The sequence below is a fragment of the Hypanus sabinus genome, chromosome 6 (genome assembly GCF_030144855.1).
Source record: "Hypanus sabinus isolate sHypSab1 chromosome 6, sHypSab1.hap1, whole genome shotgun sequence".
NCBI classification, from domain to species: domain Eukaryota; kingdom Metazoa; phylum Chordata; class Chondrichthyes; order Myliobatiformes; family Dasyatidae; genus Hypanus; species Hypanus sabinus.
This window is the reverse complement of record NC_082711.1, coordinates 166,034,223-166,053,081: the sequence shown is the minus strand read 5'-3', so window position 1 is coordinate 166,053,081 and position 18,859 is coordinate 166,034,223. Positions and strand designations below refer to the sequence as shown.

The 18,859-nt window shown below is 41.2% G+C and overlaps 2 protein-coding genes across 2 annotated transcripts in view; both read left to right on the top strand.

The window, feature by feature from the left end:
* The first annotated feature begins 2,098 nt into the window (after positions 1–2,098).
* LOC132396054 (dynein light chain 2, cytoplasmic) lies at positions 2,099–6,316 on the top strand. Its single transcript, XM_059973387.1, has 3 exons — positions 2,099–2,254; positions 3,491–3,627; positions 5,848–6,316. The coding sequence occupies exons 2-3, from the start codon at positions 3,496–3,498 to the stop codon at positions 5,983–5,985; spliced, it is 270 nt and encodes an 89-aa protein (XP_059829370.1). The 5' UTR covers positions 2,099–2,254; positions 3,491–3,495; the 3' UTR covers positions 5,986–6,316.
* Positions 6,317–13,204: 6,888 nt separating this feature from the next.
* heatr6 (HEAT repeat containing 6) overlaps positions 13,205–18,859 on the top strand; it is a 73,163-nt gene continuing 67,508 nt past the window's right edge. The window contains exon 1 of the mRNA XM_059973383.1: positions 13,205–13,433. Within this exon, the coding sequence (XP_059829366.1) occupies positions 13,245–13,433 (189 nt within the window). The 5' untranslated portion in view covers positions 13,205–13,244. The remainder of the gene's footprint in view (positions 13,434–18,859) is intronic.

Here is an 18,859-nt window from a genome sequence, read left to right as displayed (position 1 = left end):
AATTTATCTCCTCACCAAGAGAATTGCTCTTGCTGAAAATTAAAACTGCACCCAAGCCCAATCTAACCATAGCTTAAACCTGAGTATTTATATATATTTTTTAAATCCCTGACCCGAACTCCATGCATAGCCTTGGGATCCATTTAGCTAAACAGAAGCCTACAAAAGAATGGGCTTACATTAAACATCTTGATCAGCCTGCCCCTCTCCCCCCAACAAGGAGCCTCTACTCAGTGAAGGAAGAATATCAGTATGAAATTCATCACTGCTTCCCATGTCTCAGCAAAGCCTTTGAGTAGCACCAAGCTCATAGTCTATGAGCAGTGATGACCTTTCCTCTCCTATGTGCTTTGTAAAGATCATCAAGATTCACAGATAACTGAGGGAATACCTGCTATACTCTCCTAGGCTGACACTCTCAACTTTAAGATTATGATCCACGTGCCCAAACCAGATTCCCCATGACCATTCCCAAACAAACATTCCCATTAGGCCCATTTTCCCTGTAACTCTGAAAATCGTTCTGCCTCACATTCAAAGTTCAAAGGAAATTTATTATCCAGGTACAGATCTTTTACTATATAGGTACTACCTGGAGATTCACAGGGGGGCAAAAGAAATACAAAAGGATTTTTAGGAAAAAGACATAAACAAGCCAAATGTTGACAAACAACAAATGTGCAAAACAAGACAAACTATAAATAAAGACTGAGGACATGAGTTATAAAGAGTCTGTAGATCATCAAATCAGTTTAGAGTGAGTGAAGTTCTCCACACTGGTTCAAGAGCCTGTTGGTTGCAGGGTAATAACTGTTCCTGAACCTGCTGGTGTGGACCCTAAGGCTCCAGTACCTCCTGCCTGATGGCAGTAGAGAGAAGAGGGGAAGGCCTGGATTGTGGGGGCTTTGATGATGGATACCGCTTTCTTAGGGCAGTGCTCCTAGTAAATGTACGCAGTGGTGGGGGGGGGGGGGTGCTGCTTTGACTGTGATGGACTGGGCTGTATCCACCACTCCCCATAGTCTTTTTCATTTCTGGACATCCATGTTTCTGTACCAGGCCATGATGCAACCAATTAGGATACTCTCCACTTTGCAACTACCAAAGTTTGTCGAAGTTTTTGGAGACCTGCCTAAGCTACGCAAACTCTGCGAGAGAAGAGGTCGTACCTTTTTTTGTGATAACACTTATATGCCATCACATGTGTGGGATGCAAATAGGCAATTTCAGATGACGTACTTTATGCAAGCAAAATATTTGATTCCTTTGCCACTTTACTGCTCAAGGACAATGAGTCTACCAGTACATTTTTGTGACATAGATGGAAAGTGGAAAAAGCAGCAGGAACAGCAAAAAAGTGCAAAGTCTTGAAGCCAGCAGGTGATCAGGATCACACCTACGCAACCCTAACCTCCCGTCCCTGGTACAATTTTTATTTCCAATTCAAAGCCAAATGACCTGAAACTCAATTCTGTTTCTCTCTCTCTCCACAGGTGCTGCCCGACCTGCTGAGTGTTTCCATCACTTTGTTTTTGTTATCGAAATGAGCGTTTCTCAAAGAGTAAATTGAAAAGTTAACTTCTCTCCGTGCATTTGAGGCTGAGGTGAGCAACGGAGGGGGTGCAGCGGCTATGGAATTGTGAATCTATTTCTCCCCACGAATTTCTCGGGCAGTTTGCAACATTGTCGTTTTGTACGGTTCCACGTGTTGGAAACACATGTAGCAACTGCCATTAGCAACGCGGTCACATAATCCATCTCTGCAGGGTAGCCACAAAATGATGTGTTACTGCTACACCTGCAAACAATCGTGCCCCCCACCCCCACACTAAACGTAAGTCTAGTTATGCAACCAGTCCCCAGTTGTCGTGAGACCCGCATTTCACGTAACGGCGCGGAGCAGATCACTTGCTGTTGGCTGCGGTCTTTCGATTTGAGCCGACGAGCCTGTTGCAATCCTGACGAGTGAAATTTGGGAACAAGTTTCCCTGATCGCACTGTATTGTGGGATGAAATAAAATGCAGGAATAAACAGGCAAGGGGAAAATGCACGGGTCGAGAAGACGGGCTGCTCTCAGCCAATAGAGCGGACGGGCAGCTCAGCCATTGCGGAGGGACGGGGCGGTATTTCAAGAAGACACGGAAGGGGCGGGGTGTCACTAAACAGCAGATTGCATCGCGGAGAAAGCGGCTACGGGGGAATTAAAAAAAAGCATAGCTTCACTGGAGAGATTGGCAGTTCAGTACCGGGAAGGTGAGATCATCTCCCGCAAGGCATGTGTGTGTGTGGTTATTTTGCTATTGTTTGCTTTAATTCTAAGCGTTTTTCTCCAAGTGCATTCTATCTAGTTACATTTTTTTTCTGTAAGTTACCTTAAAATGACCTCCGTTAAAAGATCCAGCGTTTTGTAAAATGCTGGTACCAGTACACCTATTTGCTGCAGCCTATTTTTTTTATAGTAGTCTATGAGGGTAGTGACAGAAATTGCATAATTTTTTTAATTAGGACGTATTGCAAGCCCATTATGTGTTAATTACAAGGGAAGCGTGTTCATTGCGTTCACTTATATTACGTGAGTCTGTAGCGAATACTTTGCCTTAACGGGGAGGGTTATGTTTTTTGCTAAATTCATTAGAACAAATCTACAATACAACGGGAAAAAACCTGCCTGTGAATAAAGTTTAAATTTTAGTGGGTGTTTTATTTTTGGAAGAATAAAATTAAAATGGGGGAGGGGACCATTTTGGTCCTCTGCAGAAATCGGAGGACTCCACCTTCAAATCCAACAGACCAATCTCTAAGGAATTCTGTCAGCGTTTGATCGAACGTACACCTTTTGAGCTATCGATGACCCTTCACGGGAGAGTCAAGTCTGGTCCAAATCAATACTAAAATTTAATGCAGTCCCTATTTTTAAAATATATCCTTCCTCATCCTAGTCCTTTTTTTTGGCCGTTTGTACACCACGTGCTAAACCTGAGTATAATTTATTTATCGCTAATAAAATCTGGTTTGGGGTGCGACAGTGCCTTTGAACGCATTGTACGCTCAGTTTTTGTGATTTTTTTTTTACTTCGTTGGACTTAAAATGTGAAAGCTTTTTAGCAGCCTGAGATATCCCCTTGCGTACCATTGTCAGCCTCTTGTGTTTGCAAATGGAGGTAGACTCGTTTTGTCCTGCGTGAGTGATGGGTTTTGGGACTGGGGTGTGTGTGTGTGCGCGCGCCGTAATCTTCTGCTCTGGATGAATGCAGGGTGCGTTTGCCTTCTCGGAATCTAGCCGCAGGAAGTTTGAACAATGGGTCCTCGTCAGTTCAACCGAGGGTTAAATGTAGAACTTCAGTAATCAAATCTGTCTTATTTAGCCAGTTATTTTTTTTAACTATCACGACATCAGCAGTACCGTACCGCGAGTGTTCTCTTTACCCTTGAGTTAGAAGCACGTTGTTGAGTCGCGGTGTCTTTTTTTTTCTCCCCCGCCAAACGTAGGCACGATGTCCGATAGAAAAGCTGTGATTAAAAATGCTGACATGTCTGAAGATATGCAGCAGGATGCGGTGGACTGTGCAACTCAGGCAATGGAGAAGTACAACATCGAAAAGGACATCGCTGCCTTTATCAAAAAGGTAAATACTCTTAAAGTGCCGTTTAAACGGTACATGGTCTGCTACAAATGGTCGAAGTGTGGAAGGCCACCGTTATCCATAGGGTTAATTCTCACTAAGATGTCATCGGAGATCACTATAGATTGGACGTCTGGTGCTACATTGCGCCTATCTCCGTGCCCCTTGGACCACCTACATTCAACAGTTGGAGACTGAAGTCAGATTCCCTAGGAAATCTTCGAAGAAAGATTAGTGTGGGTCAGGTTTGTTCCAGTGTACAGTGATGTAACTTGAGTTTTTGCAGATGCTTAGTAAATACTGTAATAATTGCAGCCCTTTTCATCCCTGTCCAGCATCAGGCAATACTTTCAAGGTCCAAAGTGAATTTTGGCACCAAGGTACAAATGATTCACAACTAGAACCGTTGCCAGCAGAAATAGTTGAAAGCACAGTGCTTGCATGCTCTCTAGGAATGCAGCCGCACTTGTTTGGATTTACAACTTCTCGGAAGTTTGTTGTGATACATGATGGCAGAAGCAGACTAAAAATGTCCAGAATTTTAAGTAGCCAATGCTTTAACATACCATACCTGCAAAAGGAAAGAGAGGAGAGGGGTTGGGGGGGGGACATCTTATTTGCCAGTAACAGTTGTGGTATCTCTGGAGCTGTGGGCTCATACAACATGGCAGTAACCCCTTTAGTCACCCTCTCTAACTTGGCCCACTGTCTGTCTAGGTGCCATAGTAGACTGCAGGCGCTGCAGTCTGGATATTCAGAGAACAATCTGCTGGAGGAACTCTGCAGGCCGAACAGCATCTGCTGCAGGGTTTCCGCCTGAAATGTCGATGTAAGATACTGCAGATGCAGGAAACCCAGAGCAGCATGCTGGAGGAACTGGGGTGGAGGGATCTTTCGAGCTTGATCTCCTCCATAGATGCTGCCTGAAATGTCAACAGTTCCTTTCATCTCACAGATGTGGCTTGATCTGCTGAGGTCCTCCAGCAGATTGTTTATTGCTCTTGTCTGTCTACATATTGGGCTATCTCTTCATGAGGATAATTCAGCCAAGGCTGACCTCTTTCTTTCTCTTCCCACCCATCCTTATTGTTGCATATTACTGTTCCAGCTCCAACTCAAACTAAGGGGTACTGTGAACAACTGTAACCCATACTAACTTAAATGTGCAATTCTGGGGCCATCAAAGCAAATTAATTATTCAAGTGCTTTTATGTCACCATATACAATCCAGAGATTCATTTTCTTGTAGGGATTTACAGTAAGTACAAGGAAACAATAGAATCAATGAAACAAACATGAGAAAATCTGCAGATGCTGGAAATTCAAACAACAACAGACACAAAATGCTGGTGGAACACAGCAGGCCAGGCAGCCTCCATAGGGAGAAGTGCTGTCGACGTTTCAGGCCGAGACCCTTCATCAGGACTAACCGAAAGAAAAGATAGTAAGAGATTTGAAAGTAGTGGGGGAGGGGGAAATGCGAAATGATAGGAGAAGACCAGAGGGGGTGGGATGAAGCTAAGAGCTGGAAAGGTGATTGGCGAAAGTGATACAGAGCTGGAGAAGGGAAAGGATCATGGGATGGGAGGCCTCAGGAGAAAGAAAGGAGTGGGGGGAGGAGCACCAGAGGGAGATGGAGAACAGGCAAACAACTAAATATGTCAGATGGGGTAAGAAGGGGAGGAGGGGCATTAATGGAAGTTAGAAGTCAATGTTCATGCTATCAGGTTGGAGGCTACCCAGCCGGTATATAAGGTGTTGTTCCTCCAACCTGAGTTTGGATTCATTTTGACAATAGAGGAGGCCATGGATAGACATATCAGAATGGGAATGGAACATGGAATTAAAATGTCTGGCCACTGGGAGATCCTGCTTTTTCTGGCGGACCGAATGTAGGTGTTCAGTCTCCCAGTCTGCGTTGGGTCTCACCAATATATAAATGGCCACACCGGGAGCACCGGACGCAGTATCCCACACCAGCCGATTGACAGGTGAAGTGTCGCACCGCACACAAAGACAAACAACTAATATGCAAAAGACAACACACACATGCCCTTGCACTATCCTGGATTTTGTCATTAATTGCCAAAATTTAACCTTCGGCAATTGCCACTGTATCATTTGTATCTTGTTCTGGGTTTGGCTATGCAGCAGGGCATGTGGGGGTGGGGGGAGGGGAAGAAAAACTATGTTGGTTAATGAAAATTCTTTGCTCTTTTGCAGGAATTTGACAAGAAGTACAATCCTACCTGGCACTGCATAGTTGGCAGAAACTTTGGTAGTTATGTCACACATGAAACAAAACACTTCATCTACTTTTACCTGGGTCAGGTTGCGATTCTTCTATTCAAGTCTGGCTAAAAAGAGAAAGGGGAATAAAAATGAACTTGAGCACTGACGGCTGGAGCCACAGTCCCTTTAATGGCTAAACGGCTGCATGGACTTTATCTTCTGTGTATATGTAGCAGTAAACTTGCTTTAATGCCCAAAATGGCTTTTTCTTTCTTTTCATTGCACTGAAATGGTTAACAGTGGCCTTTGAATATTTAGGAAAAAAACCTGGGATGGTTCTACCTGAAGACCTGGATTATTACACTTCTATAGAAGCATTTAATTTAATTTCATTCAGAAATACATTTCATTTTTCTTCCCTTCTCCTTCCCAACACCCCATCCCCCCCCCCCAACCAAAACTAACCCCATCCCACATCAAATTCTTACTATATGGAAGAGTGCAGATGTTGGGTGTAAGATACTTATTGCCATTTTTTAAAAAGCTGTTTGTGATAGCAGGAGATAGCTATTGCAGTGAATTGTATTGGCAATGTTTTTTGATTACAAAAGATTATTGGGTTTTGATTCTCCCCTGTTCTGTGGCTAAGTAAAGTTTTTTTAATTTAAAAAGAAATCCGCTACATAGAAACATGAAATGGCTGGCCTGCCAGAAATGTCGAGAATGGTTTGGTTGCACCTTAAACAGGATGAAACAAACATGTTTTTCCTTGTGCTGTAATCTGCCAAATGTGGAGAAACCTTAAAACTTGTAAGATCACTGTCAAGTTTGCAACAGTCAAAAGTTGCTCTAAAATGTACAGGAGCTACTAGGCAATTTGTACATTATCCTAACTTTTCTGTTTGCATGTTGAGGAAGATTTTCACCAAACTGTTTGTGGTGTGTTTTGTCCATTCATAATCTATTGCCCACCCCTACTCAACCCTGGCTCATTAGAAGGTTTCAAACTGATCTTTGATATAAGCAAACTAATTAAAAATAAATGCAAGGTGCTTATATTGATTTAGTCTTCCCAAGTGACATCTAAGAAATTTAAAATGAGAAATTTTTGACTTCCCTCCTCCCCTCCTGATGTGTATTTGTATGTACATAGCTTGTGATTAAAGCATGAAAAAGCTTCAATCCTGGTTCATGTGTCTAAGCTAATTTAATGTATTTGCCAATAAATGGAAAGTGTCAGACCTCTGTCAGTTATGGAAGTTGTCTCGTCTCTTTTGTAGCTTCTGATCCAATGTAACAATTTCCATTCTTGACCATTGTGGCTATATTGGAGTACGTACTCAGATTTTGCTAGTGTGATTTCCCTTCCCCCCCCCCCCACTTATTAAAAGGGACTGTACACTATCTTTTGGGGGCAACTGCAGTCCTTAAAAGGTGTTTGTTTTTTGTTTTTTTTTTGCAGCTACTTTGCTCTAGACTAGAGGTAATTGTATGCAAGGCAGAGCATTAATCAGCTTGTCTCCCCCCCCCCCCCCACCCAGTTGTCTTCAATCACTTGTGACCGTTACCACTTAATGTCCACCCTTATTTTTCCCCAGTGATGAAATGACATTGGGTAGGTAACTTTCATATGTATTCAAGTAGTTACAAATTAGATTCATCGTTAAAAGTAAGAAATTTCCAAGTTGGGATTGTTTGTCTTGAAGAGTAGTGAGGAGATTAGTGTTCCTAACATTGTAGAGGGTATGGAAGGTATTGTCAAAGCATATTTATTCCTCTGCTTTGTCTTTCATGGGTTGAACAAATGCAACAATATTCCAAGGAGCATTAAGCCTCTATGGTTGAGCTTAGTTTCCATAACATTAGTTGCATAAAGAAGCTGTACAACATAATTTACCTGTATTCTGATATTGTCTAGGTTGTTTGATTTCTACTATTAACAATGTTGTGTAGATCAGGGAGAGTAATGGATTTAAACTTAAACCCTGTGGAACTCTCTTAGCTACTGATTCACCCCGCCATGCATAAATTCATCTAAGATATTTTCTCAAATTTTAACGTGTGTATTTCAAAGCCATCTGTATAAAGAAAATCATTACAGACCAATAAATGTTCAGTAAAATGAAGTAAGCCCTAGTCTCATTTTTTAATCTATCGGATTGGCTCTTTAAATGGTAGTTTTACCTGTCACACTTGCATCTTGTGGAGAAAGGGTTTTATAGGAATGGTAAAAGGGACATTTTTAATGTTAATCATGAGATGTACTCTAGTATCTTGAATGAGACTTCTTGAGAAATTGTTCCAAGTTACATTCAGAAGATAAAATAGAAATGCATTGCTGGGATACAGGACAAGGAGCTTTAATTTGTTCCATCTGAATTCCCCTTTATTTAAGAGTTCTAGTATGCAATACGTTGACAGATCTTGAACATATTTATGAAACTTTATTTGCCATATAATGTATGTTCAGCCAAAACTTAAGTTTTCTGGTGATCTTTTTGATTAAGAGAATAAACTTTGAGTTGGTAATGCATGGGAGGAAAGCAGAATGCACTCTTCCTTGTGTTTATTCATGTGGAATTGCCTTCTGATGGAGAAGGGTAAGTTAGCAGAGGATATACTTGGAGAGAATTACTGATGTGTTGCAGTCTGCACTAGAGAAAATCTTAATTTCAATTGCAGAATACAACTTTGGTCAATTTTAACAATGAGGCTATTTTGAAAATGCCTGAATATTTCAAAAATCTCATCTACTGTAAAAGCTGCAAATTGATAAGGGAGTCAGGAGAAACAAGAATATATACTATATCAACCATAATGAAGTTGGGGAGTAAAATTCCCTTCCCGAGGACCCTGTGATCCCAAATGGCAGTCCACATAATTGATTTTTTGTGTGACATCAAGGAAATAGTCTGGAGTAACAACAAAGGCAGTTGGGCACATTTCTGCTGCAGAGAATCTGTGCACTGGAACTAGCCCCACTCCCACCTAAGCCTTTGCAATAGTCTTTATTGAATTTCTTTATTTTCCTGTATATGATGGCAAAATGAATATCAAAGTAGTATATGCTGACATGTATACATCACTTTAAAAACATATTTAGCTGTATACCACTTTGATCTCTTAACACCCTAGTGCCATGTGGGTGATTGTTGGGTCTATTGTATGCTAGCATAAGATGAAGATTATCCTGTACATTTCTAGGAGAGGTTCTGGGCTCAGCTGCTGAGAATTGGGAAGTGACCCTTGATGGTATTTGTTGGGTAGCTTCACTCTCAGCGCAAACTACTGTCAGCTGGAGATTGGGGGAGTATTGTGGTGATGAGGACACTCTCAGCGTGGAGGAGTAACAACTTGTACTCTGTCCAGTTAGCTTCCAACCTGATGGCATGAACATCGGTTTCTCCTGGGTAATTTTTAATTGTTTTGCTTTTTTTTCCCCTCCTGCTTCCCTCTTCCATTTTCCACTCTAGCCGCTTACTACATCTCATCTGCCTATCACCTCCCCTGGTACCTCTCCTTCCCTTTCTCCCATAGTCCACTCTCCTCTCCTCTCAGATTCTTTATTCTCCAGCTCTTTTCCTACCCACCTGGCTTCACCTACCACCTTCCAGGTTGCCCTTCCCCTCCACCCACCTTTTTTTTTATTATGGCATCTTCCCCCTTCTCCTCCAGTCCTGAAGAAGGGTCTCGGACCAAAGAGTCACCGTTTAGATGCTGCCTGACCTGCTGAGCTCCTCCAGCAATTTTGTGTGTATTTCCCTGGACTTCCAACATCTCTGAATCTCTTGTGTTTATGAGAAGGCTGGAGATCAAGAAAGGCAGTTAGTAAAAGGGGTCAGAGATGGGGTGACTTAAGGAGGGCAGCTGAGTGAAAGCATGTGTGTAAGGTCATTCATCTGTGTGACTGGTTAGTTAGAGCAAGTCGACATGAGTACAGAGTCAGCCCTCCAACTGTCTTGGACTTCCTTGACTTTGGATCAAGACCATAAGGTATTTGGTGAGCATAGGTTATTTCACACTAAAAAAAAAGTATGGGATAGACACCAGTGGAAACAAGTCATCTTTGATTCCATGCTGCTGAAAAAGATATAGTATTCCATGCAGCCAACCTTGTATTTCTGCACAATTATTCAGCAAAAAAATGGGCATGTTTACAACTTGTAATAGGTGTGGTTCTGCCACAATCATTCACTTACATTGCCCATGTGTATCCATCAGTGGACATGACGTCAGCAGGAGGTGATGTCCTTGATATTTGAACATGGCACTGAGCAACCCTTGCAAAGTACACCAATGGAAGTCATGATCTACAATGGCCTGACAAGCAGTAAGATCACCTTGATTGTTGGAACTCAGTTACTGAAGTTTCAGGCCACCATTATAAGTGACCATCATCCACTTGATCACCTTAGTTTTTTGCCATCAATGGCCCAGTTATGTCATGATTGGAGATGCCTGAAGAAAGTAACTTGCCTGCTAATATTTAAACTGGAGGGCATAACTTAGAGTAGAATTTCCATTCATCTTCCCATGATTTTTTAATAGAATCTTCAAACAATCCTCCTCAATCAACGTCCTGTGGATCACCAAGAGGATGAGTATTCTGCAATGAGCAATTCGCCTCCTAAAATAGGATGAATAAAAACTACAACAAAATTGCAAGATGTTTTGCACCACTCAGTTCATTTAATTGCACTCCTCTGACTTGGATAAATATCCCTTCTCTCATCATACTGGCTGTAGTTAATAAGATTGGGAAGGCATTCTTCAATAACTCAACAAGGCTTCCTTCAACTTATTCCTCTGATTCTTGATTGAATCACCATTCTCAGGTGATGAGAAGCCAAGATGCTATTTGTAGTTTAAGCATTGGTAGGCTGAGTGGAGTGGAAATAATGTCTTAGATTTCTCAACCCCATTTCATGATCCCTGTGGAAAACACAATGAGAAATGTGAAGATGGAGCTTCTATTTGAACATGTGTAAATACAACAAGATGTGGATAATCCAAGAGAATCATGCCCCTGGTATGATCTCTTTGCAGAACACCAGGGGGAATGAGAAGAAAGAAAACTGCCATGTTTTAAAATTGATGATTTTCCTCATCTGTCCTGGGCTTACTGTGCAGGAATGGGTCACCTAGCATCTCAGACAAAAAAATTGCTCTCAAAAATGATGAGTATTATCACACAGCTATCAGCAGGATGGTGAAGGGAGCTGCAGTCAAGATATATTCTGGTCTCACACAATACCCACAATTCATATTCTTCATATACAATGGGGAATAAAAGCTGGTCCAGTCAGTTACATGAGCACAGATTAGGATCAATATTGGGTCATTCTACTTTGTAGTTTACCTTCACAGTGGATGAATTGGCATTGCCGTCAGAGGTTGCTCGCATATTGTTTTACACAAAATAATACAACAAAACCCAAAAGGTTATGGAGGCTCACTTCTAGTTACCATGGTACCCATGCCAGAAAGATATTAACCTGTTTGAACTCAATAATCTTCACATCTTTTCAACAAAACTGCATGTGATTATGGTGATGTGAAATATTAATATTTATTTCCATAACCTACAATGCATAGCTACAGGAATCAAATCCATCTCAGGAGTCAGCTGTGAGTCACGGATTCCAAATTTGCAAAGGTGGATCCTATGACACTGTTAAAATATTGAAATCAGGAGTAACAAAATGAAAATCTATCCATTTATGTAATTCAGTGATTATTATAAATTAATAAAAACTGACTCAAAATGCTAGAAAGCCATGATCTTAATAAATGTAGGGGCAGGCTCAGAGGACCAGATGGTGTATGTCTGCTCCCAGTTAGTATTTTTAAATTTTTTGAATACATGGCTATCAGCAATTCGTTTTAATAGAAACAGTCGTTTGCATTTCTTTGTCAGAACTGAAAATTGAAAGCAATTTCATCAGAAGACTGTGAATTTGCAATTTAAATGAAGATGCAATGGAAAATTCCCAATCTTTCAAATACTGTGAGGTTTGCAGTGCTGAGAAAGGAAAAGCTTTAAAAGATCTGGCCTCTCTTTCTAACCTCCTTTCACGTCAAAGCTGTTCCATGTCACTTGTAATGTTCCAGTCCTTCTTCAAAATAGTAGTGCCCTGGTTGCATTAGACACATTTATAAACATGGCACAGCATATCAGTGACTGTCGAAATGTTTTAATGTTGAAAAACAACATTAAAAATCATTGTCTCCATCTCAAATGCTGCTTGAATGCATTGTTTAATGGAACATGGGCAGCATGAATAAATTGTAAGAAAATGTATTAGAACATTATAAAGTTTTTTTTTGACAAGAACAAGCTAATTGGCCCAACAAACCTTGCAAAGTTCCTATTCACATTCAAATTCCTGTCGAATTGATGGTACAAATAATATAGAAAAAGGCATGTCCCATGTATGGTGTATATTATTAACAAAGTAAATTTCTGGGGAAAAATTTGGCAGTCTGTGGAAATATTCACAACTTCACCCGGCAAGTAAAACTCACTCATTATGTGTATCCATTATGAACAAACAGAATATAAAGTATTTATGCTCACATATTGTAACCAGAAAATAATTGCAATAATCTAGGACAACAAATGCTGTTTTATATAATAATTGAATGGGCAGAAAATAATCCATAATGAGAAAAGAAATAATTAAAAATTGTAATTGTTATCACCGGCATCCTATGAATCAGCATTTTTATTGTCTCCCGTTCAAGTATACAGCAAATACTGGCCTGATTGACCAGTTGACCAATACTGGCCTGGCATGCTTACCAGGAAGGTACATTCTCCAACCAGCAGCCGGTGTTTCTTGACGAGTTCAAGAAATTTTGGGTCTGCAGTGGGATACTGCACATGGAGCGGCTGAGTCGGGTGAGAGGGTGTACTGCCCCGGGAAGTAACGGTGCTAATTCTTAAATAAAGGATGAACACTATTGAATCTTTTGACCATATGCCACTAAGAATGTGTTGTATCATGTTTTTATTTTATGTATATTATTATGAGTAAAGTTTATCTGTGAAATATTTAAAAAAATCAGCAATACTGGCTTCCATCCTAAGAAAATTACTTTTCCCCTATTGCCAGTCTTAAAAAAACATACACGATCATAAAAATGTCTTTGGTAGAGTGCAAACGGCCAGTCATTCAGAACCCTGCTTAAGTTTTCTCTTTCCCCATTTGAGCAACCTATTCAGTCTCACAGACATTGAAAGGTTCGGTGAAGTTAAAGAGAAACTCTCCACCGTGACAGAAACTTGACGCGACCTCCAGTTAACCCGGACGGAATTGCCGGCTGCGTGCGTCCGTTACCATGGAGAGGAGGCCCGGTTGCAGGAAGTGACTCAGTGCGGCACAGTCATGGCCGCCGAGCAGGGGCGAGGGGAATCGGTGGCGATTTCCCACTCAGACTGTGATTTCAGCCGCTTCCGCAACAAGCTCTTCACCATCAGGGCTTCAGACAACGAGAACTTCAAAACCGAGCTTAATCTGGTCTTCGATCAGCTCATCTCGGAGAATTATATCAACCATTCTAGCATAAACCGTGAGGTAAGGGGTTGAGGGACGCTGATCATTCGTGACAGTAACTAAATATAACCCGTTGTTGCCCTTCTGTTGCAGCTTGGTGGTGGTGTTTACGTTATTTCATCACAAAAAGATTTTCCTGTACAGACAAAAAAGGCACAATCGTTTAACTACTGTATTGGAAAATTGGTTTGTTATTGAGACATGTACAAAGTACAGTGAAAAGAACTGTTTTTTGCATGCCGTCCATACAGATCATTTCATTACAGCAGTGCTTTGAGGTAATCCAAGGGCAAACAATAATAGAGTGCAGACTTAAGCGTTACACTTACAGAGAAAGTGCAGTGCAGATAGACAATAAGGTGCAGGGCAATAACGAAGTAGATTGTGAGGTCAAGAGTCCATCTGATCATACTAGGGAACCATCCAATTTCTCATAATTATGGGGTAGAAGTGGTCCTTGAGCCTGGTGGTACGTGGTTTCAGGCTTTTACATCTTCTGTTCAATGGGAGGGGAGAAGAAGAATGTTCAGGCTGGATGGGGTTGTTGGTCACGTTGGCTGCTTTGCTAAGACAGGAAGAAATGTATGGAGGTGAGGGCGGTTTCCATGATGTGCTGAGCTGTGGCCACAACTCTGCAGTTTCTTGCAGTCTTGGGTAGAGCAGTTGCTTCCCAAGCCGTGATACATCCAGGTAGGATACTTTCTGTGCTGCATCTATAAAGATCGGTGAGGGTCAAGGGGGACACACTGAATTTCTTTAGCATTCTGAGGAAACAGAGGAACCATTGTGCTTTCTTTAGCTAAGGCATGGTTAGACGAGGACAGGCTATTGGTGATCCCTTTCAAGAAGCTGACTCTCCTGGCAGTTATTCCCCCCTCCCCTACCCCGCTGCCACCATCAAGACACATCACTTTCATCCTTCTGGTGGGATCTTCTGACCCAATTGAAGCTGAGATTCGTGACTACATTTGTTTAGTTTTTTTAGGATAATTAAAAACAAAACTTTTCCTAGACAGTGAGGGTTCACAAATTACTGGAAAGATAATCAGTCAGGGCTTTCGATAGGAAACTGAACAGGCATTTGAGAGGTATGCCTTGGGATATAGCAGAAGAGGACTGATCACTCTATTAAGGACTGGTATGACTCAATGGTCTGAATGGAATTTACTGCTATTACAGTTCTGATTTTTATTCCTGAATATCAGCAGCATCAACATTACACAGCAACCTGAAAACAAATCCATTTCTTTTAGTAGTGCGATCCTGGGTAAATATTTTTCCCCCTCCTCCCTTGAACCAGTAAATGTATCATCCTATCAGACCAAATAAACAGAACCAATACCTCTTGCTAGGGGTAAGTAATTCAATGATGTACAATACAGCAAGTTTACCATTTCATTGTCAATGTCTTTATTTGGTTCATTTGGAAAATACATCATACTATTGTGAAGCTTATGTGGATGTGTCAAAAATAGTCAATAAGTTAAAGGTTTTATTGAACATCGTCCCAACTGAATTAGTGTTGTGGAATGCCTTAACATTTTAAAATAGAATACAAATGCAGTTTTGAAGTAACTACTTTGCTGTTATGTCAACAAGTGCTGCAGCCTATGTACAGCAGTATGAGTTAATACAGCTTGATTGATCTGTCCATTTGGGTAAAATATTACAAGAAATTAAAAATAAGATCTCATCTCCTTAAAGGATAGAAAGTGAATTGTGCATGCTGTTCATGAATTTGGAAAAGAACCTTCAGATTAAGTGGTTTTACACTCAGTGGCCACTTTACTAGGTACACCCCTGCACCTGCTCGTTAATGCAAAAATCTAATCAACAAATCATGTAGCAGTATCTCAATGCATAAATGCATGCAGACATGGTCACGGGGATAAAATGTCATCTCAGTGACTTTGAAATGATTGTTGATGCTAGACGGGATGGTTCGAGTATCTCAGAAACTGCTGGGATTTTTATGCACAACGATCTTTTAGAGTTTACAGAGAATGGTGCAAAAACAAAAAAAATCAAGTGAGTGGCATTCCTGTGGGTGAAAACACCCTGTTAATGAGAGAGGTCAGAAGAGAATGGCCAGACTGGTTCAAGCTGTCAGTAACTCAAATAACCACACTTTACAACAGTGGTGTGCGGGAGGGAACACCATGTCGAATTTAGAGTGGATGGGCTTCAGCAACTGAAGACCATGGAAATACACTCAGTGGCCACTTTATTAGGTACAGGAGGTATCTGATGAAGTGGCTATTCAGTATCGGCTGCAGCTAAGCTAATGAACACCTTAAAAAAGAACTTGTCTCTTAATCAGTTAATTGTATGGTAAGGAGATATGAACGGGTGGGATGAATGGTTTGATGCTGATGAAATTTAATGCTGAGAATTGTGATGTGTTTTATTTTGTTTGGAAGTATAAGAAATACAGTTTAAAGTACAGGAATAAAAAAATCTATGAGGACTGCAAGTACAGAGAAATGTGGGAGTACTTGTGCATAGTTTGTTGAAAGTGGTAGGCCAGATTGGGAACGTGATTTAAAAATAAACATGCAATCCTTTGCTTTATAGAGTATAGTAGTGAGGTGGTCATGAACCTTTGTAAAACATTTGTTCAAGCACAAACGGGATATTGTGTGCTTTTCTGGGCAGTGCACTGTTGGAGTGATGTGAAGGTTCTAGGAAGGAAGTAAAAGGGCTTACTTCAGAGATGAGAAGATTGCTGTCCATCTTGGAAAAGAAGTTGATGATAGGGGATTGGATGGAAGTAGTGAACATCATGAAATTTATAAACAGGCTGCAAGAAGAAAAACTAGCCTGGTTGCATTGGGGTGAATAGCCTCCCTCCATTTTATGCATAGAAATAAAAGTTTAAGGGATCTAGATGAGTGAATAATTTATGGAGTATTATAGTTATGTGTTTCTTCTTTTTGGGCCTTCAGCTCCCAGTGGAACATTGGCCATTGATGACCTCCCACCTTCATCGTCCAAATTCGATGGCAAGGTTGGAGTTCATCAATGTTTCTGTAATCCATTGCATCCACTGTACAGGGGATTGGCCTGTACAGCTTCACCAGAGTCCTGTTGGCCAGCCTTCCCCGTTTCCACCTCACAATTTGGATGTAGGGTTGGACTTTGAGAGGCAGGTATGTATTTCAGGATGGCAGTGTTTCCTGGAGAAGACTATAACTTTTGGTTTGAAATTTTCATTTGTTGTTTAGTCACTGCCTTAAGAAAATTGTCAGAAGAGGAAGTATGTAGAGTTTGGTGAGAATACCATTGATAGGCTTCAGCGTCTTATTCTAGTGGAAAATACTTGTTTGCATGTGTTTCTTGTATTAATCAAGAAAGACTTTGCTTATAAATACATTGGTCTTTTCATTGTTCTTTTAGAAACATAGAAACATAGAAAATAGGTGCAGGAGTAGGCCATTCGGTCCCTCGAGCCTGCACCGCCATTCAGTATGATCATGGCTGATCATCCAACTCAGAACCCTGTACCTGCTTTCTCTCCATACCCCCGATCCCTTTAGCCACAAAGGCCATATCTAACTTCTTCTTAAATATAGCCAATGAACCAGCCTCAACTGCTTCCTGTGGCAGAGAATTCCACAGATTCACCACTCTCTGTGTGAAGAAGTTTTTCCTCATCTCGGTCCTAAAAAGCTTCCCCTTTATCCTTGAACTGTGACCCCTCGTTCTGAACTTCCCCAACATCGGAAACAATCTTCCTGCATCTAGTCTGTCCAATCCCTTTAGAATTTTATACGTTTCAATAAGATCCCCCCTCAATCTTCTAAATTCCAGTGAGTATAAGCCTAGTCAATCCAGTCTTTCTTCATATGAAAGTCCTGCCATCCCAGGAATCAATCTGGTAAACCTTCTCTGTACTCCCTCTATGGCAAGAATGTCTTTCCTCAGATTAGGGCACCAAAACTGCACACAATATTCTAGGTGCCGTCTCACCAAGGCCTTGTACAACTGCAGTAGAACCTCCCTGCTCCTGTACTCAAATCCTTTTGCTATGAATGCCAACATACCATTTGCCTTTTTCACAGCCTGCTGTACCTGCATGCCCACCTTCAATGACACCCAGATCTCGTTGCATCTCCCCTTTCCCTAATCGGCCATCGTTCAGATAATAATCTGTTTTCCTGTTCTTGCAACCGAAGTGGATAACCTCACATTTATCTACATTAAATTGCATCTGCCATGAATTTGCCCACTCACCTAACCTATCCAAGTCACCCTGCATCCTCTTAGCATCCTCCTCACAGCTAACACCGCCGTCCAGCTTCGTGTCATCCGCAAACTTGGAGATGCTGCATTTAATTCCCTGGTCTAAATCATTCATATATATTGTAAACAACTGGGGTCCCAGCACTGAGCCTTGCGGTACCCCACTAGTCACTGCCTGCCATTCTGAAAAGGTCCCGTTTACTCCCACTCTTTGTTTCCTGTCTGCCAACCAATTCTCTATCCATATCAATACCATACCCTCAATACCGTGTGCTTTAAGTTTGCACACTAATCTCCTGTGTGGGACCCTGTCAAAAGCCTTTTGAAAATCTAAATATACCACATCCACTGGCTCTCCCCTATCCACTCTACTAGTTACATCTTCAAAAAATTCTATAAGATTCGTCAGACATGATTTTCCTTTCACAAATCCATGCTGACTTTGTCCGATGATTTCACCTCTTTCCAAATGTGCTGTTATCACATCTTTGATAACCGACTCTAGCATTTTCCCCACCACCGATGTCAGACTAACCGGTCTATAATTCCCCGGTTTCTCTCTCCCTCCTTTTTTAAAAAGTGGGGTTACATTAGCCACAGGAACTAATCCAGAATCTAAGGAGTTTTGAAAAATTATCACTCATGCATCCACTATTTCTTGGGCTACTTCCTTAAGCACTCTGGGATGCAGACCATCTGGCCCTGGGGATTTATCTGCCTTTAATCCCTTCAATTTACCTAACACCACTTCCCTACCAACATGTATTTCCCTCAGTTCCTTCATCTCTCTGGACCCTCGGTCCCTTACTATTTCCGGAAGATTATTTATGTCCTCCTTAGTGAAGACAGAACCAAAATAGTTATTCAATTGGTCTGCCATGTCTTTGCTCCCTATGATCAATTCACCTGTTTCTGACTGTAAAGGACCTACATTTGTCTTGACCAATCTTTTTCTTTTCACGTATCAATAAAAGCTTTTACAGTCTGTTTTTATGTTCCCTGCCAGCTTTCTCTCATAATCTTTTTTCCCTTTCCTAATTAAGCCCTTTGTCCTCCTCTGCTGGTCTCTGAATTTCTTCCAGACCTCAGGAGTGCCGCTTTTTTTTTTGCTAATTTATATGTTTTTTCTTTGAATTGATACTATCCCTAATTTCCCTTGTCAGCCACGGGTGCACTACCTTCCCTGGTTTATTCTTTTGCCAAAC